This window comes from Narcine bancroftii, chromosome 9, assembly GCF_036971445.1.
Source record: "Narcine bancroftii isolate sNarBan1 chromosome 9, sNarBan1.hap1, whole genome shotgun sequence".
In the NCBI taxonomy this organism is placed as follows: domain Eukaryota; kingdom Metazoa; phylum Chordata; class Chondrichthyes; order Torpediniformes; family Narcinidae; genus Narcine; species Narcine bancroftii.
The window spans coordinates 10408520-10422452 of NC_091477.1; the positions used below are offsets into that span (position 1 = coordinate 10408520).

The 13933-nt window shown below is 42.5% G+C and overlaps 1 protein-coding gene across 5 annotated transcripts in view; it reads left to right on the top strand.

The window, feature by feature from the left end:
• Positions 1-13933, top strand: part of rad50 (RAD50 homolog, double strand break repair protein) — a 126174-nt gene that overhangs the window by 14627 nt on the left and 97614 nt on the right. For all 5 annotated transcript variants that reach the window (XR_011344699.1, XR_011344698.1, XM_069898122.1 and 2 more), the window contains 3 exons: positions 9866-10017; positions 10625-10810; positions 11623-11827. Coding sequence is in view for 3 of the 5 variants with exons in the window: in XM_069898122.1 (XP_069754223.1) it covers positions 9866-10017; positions 10625-10810; positions 11623-11827 (543 nt within the window). In the remaining 2 variants the exon portion in view is untranslated. The remainder of the gene's footprint in view (positions 1-9865; positions 10018-10624; positions 10811-11622; positions 11828-13933) is intronic.

The following is a 13933-nucleotide window of genomic DNA, read 5'->3' on the forward strand; positions in this document are numbered from 1 at the left end:
TGCGGGCTAATTGGCCACCCTTGATTCCTCCAAGTGTGTGTGTAAGTGGTAGATTCTGGGCAAAGATGAGAGGGGAATGTTGGGAGAATAAAATGGGTTCAGGTCGGTTGAGTGTAGATGAGTGCTTGTGTTAGAATTTATTATCATGAACATGTTACAAAATTAGTTGTTTTGTAGCAGCGTCACAGTGCAAACATAGAAACCACCTTACAAAATATTTTTTTTTAAAATAGTGGAAGAAAATGTTAAAGTAAGGCAGCTTCATTGTCATTCCGGAATCTGATGGCAGAGGGGAAGAAGCTGCCCTTGTGCTGTTTGAGTGCTCGTCTTCAGGCTCCTGTACCTTTTTCCTGATGATAGCAGAGTGAAGAGGCCATGGCCTGGGTGGTGGGGTTCTTGAAGTTAGAGGCTACTTTCTTAAGACAGTACCTCTTGTGATGTTCTCGATGGAGTGAAGTCTGGTGCCCTTGATGTCGCAGTTGGAGTTATCAACCCTCTGGAGTTTTTTTTCCCTGTCCTGAGCATTAGCATCTCCGCACCAGACAGTGATGCCATCAGCCAGAATGCTCTCCACGGTACGCCTTCAGAAATTTTCGAGAGTCTTGGATGATATAACAACCTTTATCTCCTGCTCATAGAGATGTATAAAATTCTGATAGGACCAGACAGGCACGGTGGAGGGAGGATGATCTTACTGGCTGAGGGAGACCAGCGACATCACAGGCACCAGACTTCACTCCATCGAGGAAGTGAGGCGGTGTCTTTAAAAAAAGCAGCCTCTATCCTTGAGGGCCCCCACCTCCCAGGCCATGCCCTCTTCACTCTGCTACCATCTGGAAAAAGGTACAGGAGCCTACAGACACAAGGACAGCTTCTTCCCCGCTGCCATCAGATTCCTGAATAATCAATGAAGCAAAGACACTGGCTGACTTTTTGTGCTGTTTTATTGTTATTTTTTAATATATTATTGTTTTAAGATGGCCTATAATATGAATGTTTGCAGTACGGTTCTGCTGCCGAACAGCAAATTCTGTGTCTTGTTCATGACACTAAGTTCTGATTCTGAACCCAGCGCCACAATGTCAGGACATGGCGCTTCCCATTCAGAACCAAGATCAGGCAAAATCCTTCACTCAGAGGGTGGTGTATCTGTAGGAACTTGACCAGAGAAGGTAGTAGTGGTCCTGTTATCGCACCTAGCTTTTTGACCACATCTTTGAACGCCAAAAGGGATTGGAGTGCAAGTGCGGAAGAGGTTGATCTGTCAAGTGGAGCTTTCTGTGAGATCCAAGTATGTTACGAGATGAAGCAAGCACAACATATAAGCTTGAGTTTCAAGTCAAAAAGGGGATGTATGTGTGCATCTAATGAATAATATTTCTAATACTTCTCATTGCTCAGTTAGATGATAAAGCAAACAAAGCAGGTTCTGGGTTGGTGCATGAATCTACTGGTTCCAAGAAATGACAAATATGGTTTCTCAACAGCAAGACGTTACTTTAAGAGAAGTTCTGAAATTTACAAGAACCAGTAGGAGGTAAATAGCAGCAGCAGTCTCCTTTCACATGCCACATACGGCCAAGGATGTTTCAGCAAACTTAAAAAAGTCATTGTGTCATTTCATGTGTGATGCTGAGAGATTATCCTCTCCAGATAGAAGTGTTTACAGAAAATCAGTTTAAAAATAGCACACGATCAGCTGACGGTAAAACAAAAGGGGGAGAAACCTCTAAAGGGACACAATGCGAGTTGGGAACATGTGGTTCATTTTGTAGGTAAGTTAGAAAACGGACCAGATGACCAGTCACGTTGGTCACTTTGTGGCCATTTGTGATTTTTGCTGTGTCTCTTCAGTGTGGCTGGACTTTTTGAGCGAAGGAGGAGTTGGGAGTATGACAGAGTGACCACAACTGATAGAGGTACTGCCTCACATCTCCTGTGACCTGGGTTCAATTCTGACTTTGGCTGCAGTCCCTGTTCTTGACGTTCCTCCTCTTGCTCCTTCTTCCTCCCACATTTTAAAGACTTATGAGTTAACAGATTATTTGTGCATGGGTGAGTTCCAGGAACTGCTGAGAATCTGGGGAGAATAAAATAAGCTGAGCGTTAGATGAGTGGTTTTTTTAATGAGTATTTTGAATTTTTCGTCATCTATGCATTCAATTCAACATTCATATACAATATATTGTATAGAGCGTGGTTTTTGATCCGGGCCTGGACAGGAGAAGGGGGATCTGTATTCCTTCTCAATTTCTATCTCAATTCTGTCATTTTGAGCTCCCAGAACTTTAGGTAGCCATTCTTGAAAGAAGCGGATGGGGTTTGCTCCCCTCCTCTCCCTCTTTGAGTCCACTATTTTAACATTATTACGTCGGCTAAAATTTTCTAAAGAATCCATCTTTTCTCATTTTTTCTTTATCTATGACCCATTCATTTTATTTTTTTCCCCCTTTTTCCACTGTTTCATCCATCTTCCACTTCAGTCACTTTTTTTTAAAGTCCCAATTTCTACCTCTAATCTGGTCACAACTTTTAAAATATGATCCAATTTCTTATCTTTATTTTGATCATTAATTAGAAGTGCTTTCATTATATCTTCATTAATATATTTTTGTTTAACTTGTACTATAACTCTCTTAGCCTTGTTTAACATTTACTAGTTCATCTTCCTCTTCTATTCTTTGATCGTCCTCTAAATCGCCATTTTGAAAGAGAGTTCCTTCTTGTTTCTGTCGGTGATCGTACACATCGCACACGTGCACAGTAGTGCACGGGCTCAGTCTCTTGCTTTCTTCCTCCAGAGCGTCCCTTGGCCCCCTATGCCCCACCGTTCCTCCCAGATGTCGGGGTGTCTGCACGAGGGGTAGAGCAGCTTATAACCCCCGGCTTCTTCTTGTAGGGAGGCTCTCCTCCATTTAAAAAAAATCTCTGCTTCTCGCTGGGAGATCAAGATCGCCAGCGATTGCTGATTCTTCTTCAACACCTTTACCTTAAAGGTAATTTCTTCCTATTTAAGTTCTTGTACACTACTTTATTTTTTACCTTTTTTTTAATAATTTCCTGGGAGGTTTGGGAGGCCGCCTCATTCCTCCACTACATCACGTGATGTCCCCTAAATTGGTGGTTTTCAAACTTTTTTTTCTACTCACATACCACCTTAAGTAATCCCTCTGCCATAGGTGCTCTGTGATGGATAACTTAAGGTGAGTGGAAAGAAAAGGTTTGAAAACCACTGTTTTAATCGTCCCTCATTGACTCGTTATGTGCATGGTTTCATAACTCCAAAGGAAATGAGTCAATGATAATTTTTCACAAGTAAAAGACTTCAGTAACAATTAGGTCGAGAGCAGTGGTTCTCAATCATTTTTTTTCCCCACTCACACATCTCCTTAAGCAATCCCTTACTAATGACAGAGCACCTATGGCATAGGGATTACTTAAGGTGGTACAGTACAATTCCAATTATCCAAAATGGTCGGGGCCAGGCCTATGTCGGGTAAACGAGAACTGGACATTTAAAAAAAAAGCCCAGTAGCAACATCAAATCACTTGTAACAGCGTTTGAACAACAACAAACAATGAGGGAAGGCTTTATAAGCATTAAAATAATATTTAAATCTTACCAAAAAAATTTTAGTTGACACCTTCCCATTGAGGCCCTGCTCCTGCCGGGAGCCCGAGGTTCCAGCTCCTGGCAGCCCAATGTCCGAAGTCAGTTCGGCTCTGAAAAAAATTTGGATAAATGAGGATTTCTGATTTGTTTAGGATATCCTCCTTTATACGAAATTTAAACATTTTTTTCGATAAATGAGGATTTCTGAGAATCCGATATCGGACAATTGGAGTTGTATTGTGTGTGAGTGGAAAGACAAAGTTTGAGCATCCATTCATACTAGTATTTTTCAATGGTTGGCATGAACGTGGTGGTGTGCATAGTCTCTTTCGAAATGAGTCTCTGATCATGGCACTTCCATTTAGCACCAGAGCTATGATGCTGTTAAACTTTACCCAGTGATGTGACTTCACAACATTAAAGGTCAATTTTCCCATAATTCACTCTTGTTTAGGTGTAATAATGTGTCAAGAAGGAGAACGTATCAGAGTACAGGCCTATCGGCCGTTTTGTTCAGGTGACCTATATGTATCAAAAAAGATGAAACCTATCCTAATCTTCTATTTTCTTTCATCCATGTGCCTGCCCAAGGATCTCTTAAATTCCCCAAATTCCTAACCCTGACCCTTACACAACCTAATGATATTGAGACCTACCGGGGAAGATACGAGGCCAACAGAGGCTAGAAACAGACACCATTTAATGAAAATATGGGCCAGCACAAAGTGGTAGTTCGGAGTGACACAGAACCCCAGAGAGGGGAAACATGTGAACACAAGTGGGATGATGATCCCGCTGCCCGCATGTTGACAACCTAACTGATGCAGTGACATGTTTTTCATTGCGCTGTGCCTAAGCCTCTTAGGAGAAAAGCCAAGACAGGACTAGAAGACAAGAAGAACCCAAATTCTACCAACCAAAAACAATCAACAAATGCAGCACAAACTCGATAGGGAACTGCAGATAGGATCAGGGAGGGGGTCCCATAACGGACCCCACCAACATCCAAGAGCAGAGGGCAAGGGAAGTGGTTTCAACTAACTGACAGGCAGGCAGATCAAACACATTAGCATGTGCCAGTTAGCCCGGTAGATGTCAGGAACTTACTCACATCCAACAGCAGGGGGCAATCAGGAGCATTGAGCAGATAGATACAGCGCATTAGTATACTAAGAACTGGTTAGCCCAGGTAGGCACTGAGCAGCATAGGAACTGCCATCGAGGAGACAATGCAGGACGGGGTAACAGATATGAACTGGACAACTCCATAAAGAAAGATAGCAGAATGAAGGTGGATAGAACTACTAGGTACCACAAAACCAAATGGGTTAAATGAAACTTAGGTAGACGAGTGAGGTGATCAAATTAACCGAGCTTAGCCACATGTACACTAGAGCCCACTCTAAAGGGTTAAAATACTGAATCCCAACTAACTAGGTACTAAACTAGGGATCCTCGAACACTACACCATCCACCCCACTATAGCCCTAGACACCAAGCATCACACACCACATCAGCACCACCCTGGCGAAGCTCTCTTCCAATAGCCGGGGTACCAAGCACCATACACCAGCAAACATCTGGGAAGAGGGAGACCCACAGGTCCACAGGAGAGAACCGAGGAAATCAGGCCCAAGACAAACAACCAATACTCACCACATTACAAACAAATCCCCCCCCCCCCTTCTCTCTCTTTTCTACATCTTTTCTATTTTCCTCTTCTTCCTCCCCCTACCCCTCCATCACCACCCCAATCCCTGACCCTGACCCAAACCCTCCCCACCCCAATCCTGTCTAACGGTCCACTACCCAAGTACTAACCCATTGGATGACAATGACGAGACTAAGGTGCGCCCTGGGGTGTGAGGCAATGGAACGAGTAGGGCTGACGATCACCCAAAAAGGGATTCACCAACTGAGCCATCCAGTGGACCCTCCTAAAATTCCCAAATACCCCCAACTACCCAAAACCCACCCCCCGTTCCCAAACCCACCCTCCACAAACCAAACACTCCCCCCCCCCCACCACAATCCATCCCCAGCTGTATCCTATCTTAATACTCCAAAACTCAAATCCTGTCATATCATCCTATCTACACAACCCCAAACACCTGGGGGATACCCTAACCCAGACCTCAACCTAGAAACACTAACTCCAAACACATCATAATCAACCTTACCCAGACTCCACTTTATCCTAAACACGAAACAACACAAAATCAACCCCACAAGGGCCTCAAGGCCTAACAGCAAACTCAACCAGGCACTGCCTGATGTAGACTCGAGGCCAGGACACAACCAGGGAGCATAAAGGCACCCTTACCCAGACTTGACCCAAATCCTTACCCACCCCAAATAACCCAATGTAATCCCACATGGGCCTTAAGTCCATCTGGTTGCCTCTGCTAGGCAAGGATTAAGACAGACCCCTGATGACAGGACACAATCAGTTATCATAGAGGCAGCCTTAGCCAGACTTCACCTAATCCTAAATACCTTGCAACACAAATTCAGTCCCACAAGGCCCTTAAGTCCTAACAGCAAACTCAAACAGGCACTGCCTGATGTAGACTCTAGGCCAGGACACAACCAGGGAGCATAAAGGCACCCTTACCCTGACTTGACCCTAATCCTAAACCACCCCAAAAAACCCAATGTAATCTCACATGGCAGCTTAAGTCCATCTGTCAGGCAAGAATTAAGACAGACCCCACTATGACAGGACACAACCAGTAATCACAGGGACAACCTTACCCAGACTTTACCTTATCTTAAAGCCCCAACAACCCAAAATGAATATCACAGGGGCCTCGAGGGGTGGCAGCAAACACCACTAGGAACTGCTGAAGGCAGGCTCCCTAGGCCAGGGCACAACCACGGAGCATAATGGCATCCTTACCCAGACTTACCTTAACCTAAAATACCCCCAAATAACCAAAGATTAATCTAACAGGGACACTAAGGCTTTATAGAAAGCTACACCAGACACTGCTTAAGGCAGACTCCCCAGTCTAGGACACAATCATAGATCACAGGGGTAATTTTACCCAGATTTAACCCAAGAATAACCATCCAAATATTGATCCCACAGGGGCCTTAAGTCCATTCAGCTAACTTTGCCAGGCACTGATCAGGACAGACCCCCTATGCTACGCCACAATCAGGAATCACAGAACAACCTTACCCAGACTCCACCTTATCCTAAATACACAACAACACAAAATCAATCCCACAAGGGCCTCAAGGCCTGACAGCAAACTCAAGCAGGCACTGCCTGATGTAGACTCTCTAAGCCAGGACACAACCAGAGAGAATAAAGATACCCTTACCCAGTCTCAACCCCATCCAAGACAACACAAATAGAAGCTCCACAACAACACCAATTCCCACAACAGACTCCCTGGGCCAAAACACTTATGACAAATTACAGGAACACTCTAACATAGACCCAAGCTTACAACCTAACTCTAACCCTAACCTTAACCCCAATCCTGATCCTAACCCTAATGTGGCAGTACAGAGTGACACAGAACCCCAGAGAGGGGAAACAAGTGAACACTAGGGGGATGATGATCCCGCTGTCCACATATTAACACCCTAACCCTTATCCAAACTCAACCCTTTTCAAAGACAACCCAGATAGAAGCCCCACAACAACAGCAATCTCCACAACAGACTCCATGGGCCAGCACACTTATGACAAATTACAGAGACACCCTAACACAGACCCGAGCTTACCAAGAAACACCACCAATAACCCCAACACTAACTCTAACCCTAACACCATACCAATTGTAAAAACTGTTGAATGAATGATATAGAGACTGTTGAATGAATGATATATGATGATCCCGCTACCCGCATATTGACAACCAACTGGTTTGTACTGGTGTTCATATTGTAGTTTTCCCATGGACCCAGTCCGAAGTATATATTATGATAGGTTAAGAATAATCGGAGTTCAAAGGGTTAAATCCTGTTCCCCAGGTCCATCTTCTGCCTAAACGATTCTGAAATCCATGTCAATTTCCAATCACTTTCATTCATTTTTCATCCTGTTGCAGCAGGGCTATTGGTCAAATTAAAATTTTGCTTGAAATTATAATCCTATTTTGGGTTCGTCAAGGGCTTAAGTACGAAACGCTGGTTAGGTATCTTTATGTTTACTACATAAAGTACACTGACTGACCTGCAAGGTTTCTCCAGCCTTGTGTTTTATCTTGGATGGGTGGATCAGTAAGTTCAAAGATGAAGCAAAGATCAAAGGTTGGCAGTGTTGTGGGCAGAGGAGAAAGTTATCAAAGAATGCAACAGGATAGAGATCATTCTCAGATGTGGGCAGAGAAAGGCTAGGTGACATTTAATCCAGATAATGTAAGGTGTTTCACTTTGGGAGGTCAAATACAAGGGAAATGTATACAGCAAATGGTAGGGCTGCTAAAAGAATTAATGTGCTGAGGAATCTGGGGTCTTGGTCCATAGCTCATTGAAAGTGGCCACGCAAATAGATAGGATGGTATAAACAGTGGTTTTCAAACTGCCACCCCCCCCCCCCCCCTTAAACTCACATTCCACTTTAAGTAATCTCTATGCCATTGGTGCTCTGTGATTTCTTAATCAATTACTTAATGATTACACGGATTAAGTGAGTCCAATTTAGCAAATTTTTATATGAATTGTTTGACATCTGAAAGAATGTGACATGGGTTCTGGGCCAAAGATGGGGCCCAAAGGTAGGGTAGAACAAGATAAAAGGGAAAAGCTAGCATTTGTAAGATTTATTTTATCATCTTGCAATCTTCTAAACGACTTACAGTCAGCAAAGTGCATTTTAAGAGTGTTGAGCATTAAAATGTTTGAAACATGGAAATCAATTAGACCTTAAGAAACAGGATTTCTTAAGGTGGTCTGTGAGTGGTGAAAAAAAAGAGAACTACTGCTCTAGACCTAATTGTTACTGAAATATTTTGCTTGAGAAAAATTGTCATGGGCCCTTTTCCTTTGGAGGTTTGAAACCGTGCACATAACGAGTCAATTAGGTACAATTAAAGTGGTATGTCAGTTTGGGGGGGGGCATGGGGGCAGTTTGAAAACCACTGGTATAGAACAGTATGATGTGTTTAACTTCATAGAGTGGAGCATTGAATATAAAATTAAGGACATCATGTTGGAGCTATATAAAATTTTGGTGAGACCTCACTTGGATTACTGTGTGCAAATCTGATTTCCCCTTTACGGGAAGGATATGGAGGCTTTGGAAAGGGTACAGAAGAGGGGTTTACCAAGATGTTGCCTGGTGCAGAGAGTATGAGTTATGAGAAAGACTGGACAAATTTGGTTTGTTTGCTTTGGATAATTGGAGGCTGAAGAGCGATCTGATCGAGGTATTTATAATCATGAAAGACATTGCTAGGGGAGGCAATCAGAAAGCGTCACACAGTAGAGGATATGCATTAAGGTGAGGGGATGGAAATATAAGGGAGATGTTTGAAGAAAATATTTTACAGACAGTGGTGGGTGTCTGCAATAGGCTGCCAGGAGTTATGGTGGAAGCAGATACAATGGCAGGGATTCAGAGGCTTCTAGACACAGGAACATGAAGGGAATGGAGGGGTAGATATCATACGCAAGCACCAGATTGATTTGGGCATGACATTTGAGTACACATGCGGACCTGTTCTTTGGCTGCACTGGCTTTTCCTCATTGAACTATGTCTACATATTAACCAACCAGCTGCATTATTTTAAATTTAAATTTAGACGTACAACACTGTAACAAGCCAATTCGGCCCGACGAGTCCGTGCTGCCCAAATTACATCCCATTAACCTCCACCCCAGTACTTTTTTGAAGGGTGGGTGCAAACCGGAGCCCCTGAAGAAAACCCACACAGACACAGGGAGAACGTACAAGCTCCTTACAGACGTCCAGGATTGGACCCCAGGTCCAATCCCGATTGCTGGTATTGTACAGGCTAACTGCTCCGCCAACCGTGCCACCTTTTTCTGTGTTTGCTTCTTTGTTACGTATTCAACAACAGTATATGATAAAAGTTTCCATCTCAAGAGAGAAATGGTTGAAACCTTCAGCCCAATTGTTTGCTATTCTATCCAGTGATGCTAATCAGAATAAACCTGATGGAAGTATTAATCTGAAACCATTGCAACGTTAGTCACCAACTTGTATTTGTGCATTGTTACTGGGATCTGAAATAAATGAAGCCAGGAAATAAGCATGTTTGATTTCAATGAAGGTCGCCCATGAAACTGATGTGCGAGCACAAATCCGTCTCCGGTTCCGAGATGTGAATGGGGACACCGTGGCTGTGCACAGGTCAATGCTTTGCACTCAGAAGGGAAAAAAGACAGAATTCAAAACCTTGGAGGCGGTGATTACACGGATTAAGTGAGTCCAATTTAGCAAATTTTTATATGAATTGTTTGACATCTGAAAGAATGTGACATGGGTTCTGGGCCAAAGATGGGGCCCAAAGGTAGTGTAGAACAAGATAAAAGGGAAAAGCTAGCATTTGTAAGATTTATTTTATCATCTTGCAATCTTCTAAACGACTTACAGTCGGCAAAGTGCATTTTAAGAGTGTTGAGCATTAAAATGTTTGAAACATGGAAATCAATTAGACCTTAAGAAACAGGAGCAGGAGTAGGACGTCTGGCCTGTCGAGCCTACTCTCCCATTCAGTAAGATCTTGGCTGATCTGATGATGGGCTCATCTCCACCTACCTGCCTTTTCACCAGATCCCTTAAATCTATTCAACTTCATCTTAAATATAATTATTTAAGGCACTTTTGCAATAATGGTAAGATTATTTTTTTCCCCCCCATAACGTTATTGATTGTGGATGCATACTTTCTCAAATTATCCTTGGGGAGAGGATGTGGAATTAAATTTATTGGGGGTGGGAAATGGAGAAGAGAAAAAATATGATGTTCACAAAAGGTAAAAGCATTAAGAAGAAAAATAATTACAAAACATTTGCATTTTTTTTTAAAGGCATGGAGAGAAAGTCAGTTTGAGTTCAAAATGTGCTGAGATGGATCGTGAGATGATCAGTGCTTTGGGTGTTTCAAAAGCTGTGTTAAATAATGTCATTTTCTGTCATCAAGAGGATTCAAACTGGCCACTAAGTGAAGGAAAAGCTCTGAAACAAAAATTTGATGAGATTTTCTCAGCTACAAGGTGAGATTTCTTTCCGTGTGTCCGAAAGTGACAATTATTCCCATGGCCCAGACCAACTATATTTGTGCGATGACTAAAACGAAGATCAGTGTGTGAACATCTTGACGTAAAAACACAATGCTGGAGAAACTCAGCAGGTCAAACAGTGTACTTTACATTAGCAAAGGTAAAAATACTGTACATAACCGATGTTTCAGGTTGAGCCTTTCATCAAAGTATGAGTAAAATGTAGGCAGGCGGCTGAACAAAATGGTGGAGTTGGGGTAAGGCGTGGGGGAAGATCACAGGCCCGCAGGCTGAAGGTAATAAGTGGATAAGGGAGGGAGGGCACACTGGCAAACAGGTTTAAGGTTCGGGGTTGGGGGGAATGGAGAGGGAAGGGGTGGAAAGCTGGAGGAAAGAGGGATGGGGAAGCGAGGGAGAACAGGAAGTAGGCTAGCAGAAAAATGCTGCTTAACAATGAAGCCTGAAATTTAGACTACTGTGCCTGCACGTTATATGCATATGTGCATTATACAAAAATATTTTTAAACAATTTGATTTTTTGCATGTTATATGTGTGTGCATGTTATATGCGTGACTGTGCTTATATGAGTGAAAATATGGTAGTCAAGTAAAAGCAAAGGGATTTGTTGGCCCAGGATTTGTTGCAAAGTTTTTGAGAACTATACAATGTCTTTACTAATATTTTGAGACTTTACAACATTTCATTGAATGAAAATCGCATTTTAATTTAAGGCAGTCTTTCAGATATTAAATTAAATTCTGTTGTCAACTGTAGTCAAGAATGTCAACTTGCTGCTTTGCTCCAGGTACATTAAAGCTCTAGAAACACTTCGTCAAGTCCGCCTGAATCAGTCACAAAGTGTCCGAGAGTACAAAACGGAACTAAAGTACTTGAAACAAAACAAGTTGAAAGCTCAAGAAATCCAGCAGGAGCTGACTGACAAAGAGACCCAGCTGGCTGCTTCAAAGGAAAATGTCCAATTGATCGAAAATCAGATTGCTCCCTTAGAGGTAACATGTTTTACTTTTGAACACGGAATGTTACCGCAGGCCCTTTGGCCCTTGATGTTGAGCCTACCTTTATATTCCTACCAAAAAATTACTAAACCTTTCCTACCTCATAACCTTCTATTTTTCTTTCATTCATGTGCCTGTCTCTTCAATGTCTCTAATGTTTCAGTCTCCACCACCACCCCTGGCAGGGCACTCTAGGCATCCAAACTCTCTGTGTAAAATAAAGTAACCACTGACATCTCCCCGAAACTTACCTCCCTTCACTTTGCGCAGATGTCCTCTGGTGTTTACTATTCCCGCCTAGGAAAAAGGTGCTGGCTGTCTACCTTATCTATGCCTTTTTGACTTCACCTAGCAAAGGAAATATGTGTCGATCACTCTTTAGCAATATCCCCCTGTGACTTTGGGGTGAAAATCAGGCACTGAAATGCTCCTGCAAAGAATAAAATGTTGGAAGGACTCATTGGGTCAGGCAACATTCACAGTTGTCATGGACACGATCCCTCCACCATGTACACTTGGTGAACATGTTTGGAAGAGGCAGTAGTGGTCCTCTGCTCGTGTGAGTCATGAGGAAACTATTAAGAGGAATAAATGTGTTTTTGACTTTGAAACCTAAACTTCCTCATTGAGTTTTGAAATGGGAGAATTTGTACTTAAATTGGATTGAAGGCTGCATCTTCTCCCTGGATTTGTCTTTAATAGGAACAGATGTCTGCAACAAAATCTATCAGTGATAATCTTCCTATTTAACTCATTCGTGCCTCTTGGAAATTGTCTCGAGTTCTAATTCACAAAATTGTGACAATCCCTTTGCTTCTTGGAGATGCTGTGTGACCAGCTGAGTTTTTCCAACATTTTAGCCTCTGTTATAAGCGTGATGATGTTTCAAAGTAATTCATTGGTTGTAAGGAGCTCTAACAAACTGAAGTGGCCTGGTGAAATTGGGATGTTTTGTTGTTTCTGTTTGTTTACTGATCAGGAGAATGTAAGTAGGACATATGGATTTTCACTTCCTATTGTATCCAGTAGAAGGTGAAAGACATTTGTACACTCAGTAGTAAAGGGAAATAAATTTAAATAGATCAATCCAAATGACAGGAGTTTTCAGGATCGTATCACGCCAGTCTTGTATTGAGACATTAAGATCTTTCCACTGAGGTGATGGCGTGGTTAGCTTAGCAGTTAGCGTAATGCTTTCATAATGCCAGCAACCCAGCTATGAATCCTGCACTGTCTGTACGGAGTTTGTACGTTTTCCCCACATCTGGGTGGGATTGCTCTCATCATTCAAAACATACTAGGGTTGTAGGTCAATAAGGGGTAATTGGGTGGCATGGGCTGAAAGGGCCTGTTACCATGCTGTATGTCTAAATCTAAAATTTAAATTTTAAGTTAACTACATGCAGCAGAAATAGTCAGTAATAGACAGTGTATGAGTTTTGAATGAGACTGCTGTTTGGTCGAAGAATTAATTGAACATTAGTATTGGTAATTTAAATTGTTAAATATTGTTTTGCTGTCCCATGGAATTCATTTGACTTGCAGTGCTAGAAATGTCGAATCACACCATTGTTACTCCTTGTTTTGAATCAGGGGCTCTGTAATATCCTCTAGCTCAGTCGTTCTCAACCTTTCTCTTTCCACCTACATGCCACCTTAGGCAACCCCTTACTAATCACAGAGCACTGATGGCATAGGGAAAACTTAAAGTGGGATGTGAGTGGAAAGAAAAAGGTTGAGAACCACCGCTCTAGCTGATCAGCCTGAGAGAAGAGCTGGGCCAGTCTCTTCACCCTGAGGAAGCCAATTTTGGTCACACTGTCAAAACTCCCTGAGATATCACGAGCCCTTGGATACGGCAGTAGTTGAAAATGTCTTCTGAGAGGTGAGGGGAAGGCAACCTCTATTATGATGAAAAAATGCAACATCCAAGGGGCAGTTTTCCCGTGAAACTTGGCTTCATATGGAAGGCAAGACTCTCTGGAGGTCATTGATTGATTTTTTTGGAACTTGCACAAACTGCAGGTGTACTTTAGGTCAAACCACAAACATGACTACTGTATTAATTTCGTGCCTTTCCCTCAGGCTTGATGGTTGGAG